The 5,432-nt window shown below is 45.0% G+C and overlaps 1 protein-coding gene across 1 annotated transcript; it reads left to right on the top strand.

Annotated features, from left to right (window-relative positions):
* Positions 1–2,695: 2,695 nt before the first annotated feature.
* On the top strand, positions 2,696–3,658 carry TMEM81 (transmembrane protein 81). Its single transcript, XM_075333665.1, has one exon. The coding sequence runs from the start codon at positions 2,715–2,717 to the stop codon at positions 3,513–3,515; it is 801 nt and encodes a 266-aa protein (XP_075189780.1). The 5' UTR covers positions 2,696–2,714; the 3' UTR covers positions 3,516–3,658.
* The last annotated feature ends 1,774 nt before the right edge of the window (positions 3,659–5,432 follow it).

Here is a 5,432-nt window from a genome sequence, read left to right as displayed (position 1 = left end):
AGACAAACACATACAACTCTGCTACATTCAGACAAACACATACAACTCTGCTACATTCAGACAAACACATACAACTCTGCTACATTCAGACAAATGCACACAACTCTGCTGCTCTGTGGGGCCCACACCCGCGGCTCGGCAGGGCCAGCACCCGCGGCTCGGCGGGTACAGCACCCGCGGCTCGGCGGGGCCCACACCCGCGGAATCGGCGGGTGGGGGCATTGGCAGGGGCCAGGGCATACATCCAGGGGGTAGAAGCAGCTCACCGGGGCCTATAATGGGGAGGCGGGTAGGGCACTTACCCGATTAGGTCACGGTGGAGAGGGGGCCCACACAGCGCCGGACAGAAGCTCGCCTCCTTCATCTGTGGGACTGAGAAGGCGGTAGCTCCGCCCACAGGTGAAATTCAAACGAGGATGTCTGCGCGCCTTAAAGTGACGGCGCCGCAGATTGCTGCCGAGGACTGCGGTCCCCGGAACTCGGCCGGGGACCGCAGAACTGTAAAGGCGAGTGGGCCCCGGCCAAGGGACAGGAGAACTGACGAGGCCGAGTGGGCCCCCCCGGCTCTCCAGGGCCCCGGCATTTGCCCGGGTTTGCCGGGTGCTGACGCCGGCCCTGCCTGTGGGCATGCTAACATATGAATGCGCAGCGTCAGAGGATGATCTCACCTCTCCGGCTGCCATCGCGTCCGACGCTGATTTTCGGCTCAGTGCGCATGACCCCAGAGTTTGACCGAATCTCCGGGGTCATGCGCACTGAGCCGAAATCCAGCATCGGATGCGATGGCAGCCGGTGAGGTGTGAGAGCTCATTCTCTAACGCTGCGCGTTCACTAGCATGTTCACACGCCCACAGGGATGTACTAACATACTAATGGAGCCGACTAGCCAGGGGAACTAACGCCCAGGGGACTAGTCCCCGCGGTCATTAGCATACGATATAAGATCTTTAGAAATACTATTCTAAAGATCTCTTTATATATAGGGACGGTTAGGCAGGGATTAGCAATATGCACCCAGAACTGCTTGTGGTTCTGGGTGGATATTGGACCTGACAGGTTCCTTTTAAATGGGCTATACAGTGTTGTTGATTAATCACTTATAACAACCATACTAGCACTATACCTGTCACTGGTTCAGGGTCTGAGAAAATAACTTTTAATTCATATGCAAGTGAGGAGCTTTGGTGCACCATTAGTCAAGAGTTTGATGTACTATTATGTCTCTTCATTTGCATATTAGGGGCCTTTCTCTGCTTCTGATTAACAGTTCTCCATTCCCAGAGTGAGCGGTGTCTGAATGCTGCCGGTATTTCCCCCACGCACTCTAGCCCATTTAAGATGCATTTTGGGAAAGGCCGAATCCCTGATGTTCCAAGGTAATTGTTATCACACAATGAAACCTGTAAAAACTAAGCATAAAAACAATGGCAGGATTGATTTTTTTTTTCTCCACCATTTCACCGCACTTAGATTTTTCTTCCTATTTTTAGTACATTATACAGTAAAGTGAATGGTGTAATTTAAAACTACAACTCGTAAAAGAAAAAAAAATCTCTAATATGGAAAATAAAAAAATGTTCTTTTTACTCTTGGAAGTTAGGGATTCAAAAGTTCAGATAAAAAGGGTCAGTCATTAAGAGGTTAGCCCTTCAGTATGTACCAAAATGTTTTGGACAATAGTGCGCCTCTGGCTTTTTAGGTAAGGCCCTTCTCTGTTCCAGTGCCCCAGTGGACAAAGCAAGATCCATGAAGACATGGTTAGGTGTAGAAGACTTTGACTTGCCCATATAGAGTCCTGACCTCAACCACCTTGAACGGCTTTTGGATAAACTAGAGATTGCGACCCTCTTGTTCAACATCACTATCTTACTTCATAAATGCTTTTCTGGATAAATGAGGGAAAATTCCCATAGGCATATTCCAAAATTTCGCAGAAAGCCTTCCCAGAAGAGTGGAGGCTACTATAGCATCAAAGGTACCCAGTTCCATAATAGCTATGAATTTAGGATTGCATGTCATACAAGCTTCAGTAACTATAATGTGTCCACACATTGGTTTTTTTTTACTATCTTAGGTGGTGTTTTATCTGAAAAAAAACAAACCACGGTAACGTTCCAGTTTTCACACTAACCACCAGAGCACACGATAGGGTGTTGTTTCTTTAGGTGACTGGTGCTCTTTAACACTAGAAGTCCCAGAGAGGGGTCATTTAACATTTCTACCTTTGGAACCTAGAGACGGGTCGAATGACCTGAAGGATTTTAGCTAACATCCTATAATCACCGTCTTTTGTTCTGTAATTAAGGCCATTACTGTCGCACCACAGGAGGTTGTTGCTTTCCATTGAGTTTAGCCATTTAGTTTCTAGTTAGTTCTATTCAGTTTATTGTATGTCATTTGACCCTCTTTCGGGACTTCAGGGGGGAGCTCGAAATTTCTGGGATTTCTAGTGTTAAAAGATTTATGCAGGTAAAACCACATCTTTTTTTTAACTGACAATACTGTCATTATTGCATTTCAGCCTATTCACGTGAATGGAACTGAGCTTCAATACCAAGCACAGCGCTGTTTCTGAAGGCTAGCACTCATTGGTCTCTATTCTCATACAACCCTTTAAGTTTTGTATGATTGGATGTTCTAAATCTCCATTATGATGTCAGAATGTAGTATTGTGTAAGAACAAATTAGAAGACTCATCATTCCAAGTCAGTACAATGCAGACAAGACAAGACATGCTTCTACTGTCCTTGTTTCTGATCTTATTTGAGATCACCAGTTCTTCTGCCCAGGTTACAGCACAGTTTTTTACTGTCACGATACCACGAGAATGGGAAGGTGTGTCTATGATGGCTGTTGTAGAAACTACAGAATGTAGCGTGACCTGTGGGACAGGCACCAAGAGAGAAAAACGGTGCCTTGTGGACAGATCCGGCCATCATACAAACTGTGAGGTGGTGATGGTGGAATGTCTGAGTAACTGGCTTTGTGGTACAAAAGTGTACACTTTGAGGTATGGTGAGAGACTCACTATGGACTGTCAGATTCCGATGTCCTCCAATTTCGTAGGTGACCTCAAGTTTTACTACTGGAAAAAAGCGGCCGGAATTGTAAGCGTTAATGATAACTATTTCCGAACACTGAAGGTCAGGAATTCCTCCATTACATTTCAATCCATACAGGAAAAAGATGCTGGAACGTATCGATGTGATGTGCAGAGAAACGAGGATATGAAAATAGTCAAACGCATTTACTTTGCAGTTAGGGTTATTACCCCTGGAATAATTGATATCAACTACGACAAGAACGTCATCAGCAAAACCAAATTGGAAGCTTTGGCACAAGAGCATAATCGACAGGGTGTTAAGAAATTTGTTGAAAAGTATGGCGGAACATCCACCTATGTTGTAATTGGGAGTACTATAGGAATACTTATGGGAATAGCGGTTTTGATGTTCTGCCGATGCAACTTTACTTCTACAAAAAATGAGGACTTGGAGAGTACTACTGAATTGTAGCATCGGTAAACTTCAACATATGTATGGGGTGAGCATACATGACCCATCCACTAACTCATTTAATTACTAAGAAGAAACCTTCAATTGCCAGATAATTCTCTATATACTGTGGTACATCAATAAAATGCAGATGTAAAAATTAATTTCCACCATGACTGATTGGTTTTGAAATTTATTTTAATATTTGAAGATGTGTCAAGGTAGCCTGTCCTTATCGTCTCTCGTAATATGTCCTTTTAATATCAACATTCATATGTTGTTTTTTTTTGTAATGATGGAATTGGAGCAACAAAATGTGGTGCATCATATTTGTTTTTTCTACGGATCTTAATTATGTGCTTAAGACCTGCCTCTTGTTTGTCATTACTGTGGGTGGCGCATGTGCAGTTTGATTTCATGGCTGGTCTTTTGGTGTTCAATAAAATGGTGCCAGAGGTGCGCATGGACAGATTCATGTCTCGGCTCAAAGAAAGCGTGTGGAGCGCAAAATTTCAAACAAGGTTGCAGGTCTCTGAAAAATCTGCGACCTAACATTGAAACACCAGAAGCAGGTGGAGGGGCTGGAGCAGGAGGAGAACACCGTATCCACAGTCCCACCTTTTGTGCACCAAAATCTTATTAGATGAAATCTTCAAATCCTGATTAAACGAGAACCACATAGCGAATTTCTTCACCAAAGGTATCAATTTAATCAGTATTACAGCACCGTCATCATTGTTCCTTTACTTTATATTGCTAAATCGTGCTAACAGGTTGTCTTTTACCATGTACTGAGAAGAACTTATATATTTCAGGGCATGAAACACTACTCGTGGTTGACAAGTGTATGAATAAATTGCTTTTAGTTGGCTGCAAAATTCGAAATAGTACCAGTTGAGAAAATGCCAAGTTATTGATTGTGATGAGAGTGGTTGCAAGAATACACAGATCATTCAACTATGTATTGAAGTGATCCCCAACCCTACTGATGTTGACAGCCACATTCAGCTCTGAAAGAGGGTCACAAGCCGCATCCAGCTCTGAGATAGGGTTGCAAGCCACTTTTAGCTTCCACCACTCACAATAGTAACACCCAGGGCCCCCATTACCAGTATTATGACAACCAAAGCTTTTCCTTAGAAATTACCACACCGAGGCAGTATACCTTCATTGAGATCTGTTCTTCTATTAGGGCCTACTCACAAATCTCACCATCTGGAGACCTGCTCTTTTTGGAAGACCTGATGAAAACTCCCCTAGCTGGCAGGCAGCCACAAGCCACACATCTTTGGCCCGAGAACCACATGTGCCTCTCTAGCCACAGGTAGGGGACCCCTGTAATGGTTGTACTTTGCTTTTCGTTCTTACTTCCTTTCTTCATATGGCTGCCGATTTGAGCGGGGAATGGCTCCTTGCCGTCGCAGAGATTGACAGTGGGATTTAATTACTTAACTTGCAAGGGTAGATCAGAGCTTCACCCTTGCCTGTTAGAGACACATGTCAGCTGATCAGATCAACCGACATGTGCAGAGAAAGATACAGGCTCGCCACGTGAGTCTACATCAAAGGGAAGTGCATGAACAATAACGTACTAGTATGTCATAGGTCATAAAGGAATAAAAGATGTAATGTGCACATACCCTTATGCGGTCTTCACACGGTATGATCTATCGTGCGATTGCACGAGCGATCGTACCCGCCCATGTCGTTTGTGCGTCACGGGCAATTAGTTGCCCGTGGCGCACAAAGTCGTTAAACCCCCGTCACACGTACTTACCTGCTGAGCGACCTCGCTCTGGGCGGCGAACGTCCACTTCCTGAAGGGGGAGGGACGTTCGGCGTCACAGCGACATCACACAGTGGCCGGCCAATAGAAGCAGAGGGGTGGAGATGAGTGGGACGTAAACATCCCGCCCACCTCCTTCCTTCCGCATTGCC

This window comes from Anomaloglossus baeobatrachus, chromosome 2 (genome assembly GCF_048569485.1).
Source record: "Anomaloglossus baeobatrachus isolate aAnoBae1 chromosome 2, aAnoBae1.hap1, whole genome shotgun sequence".
Classification (NCBI taxonomy): domain Eukaryota; kingdom Metazoa; phylum Chordata; class Amphibia; order Anura; family Aromobatidae; genus Anomaloglossus; species Anomaloglossus baeobatrachus.
This window is presented reverse-complemented; position numbering and strand designations above follow the sequence as displayed.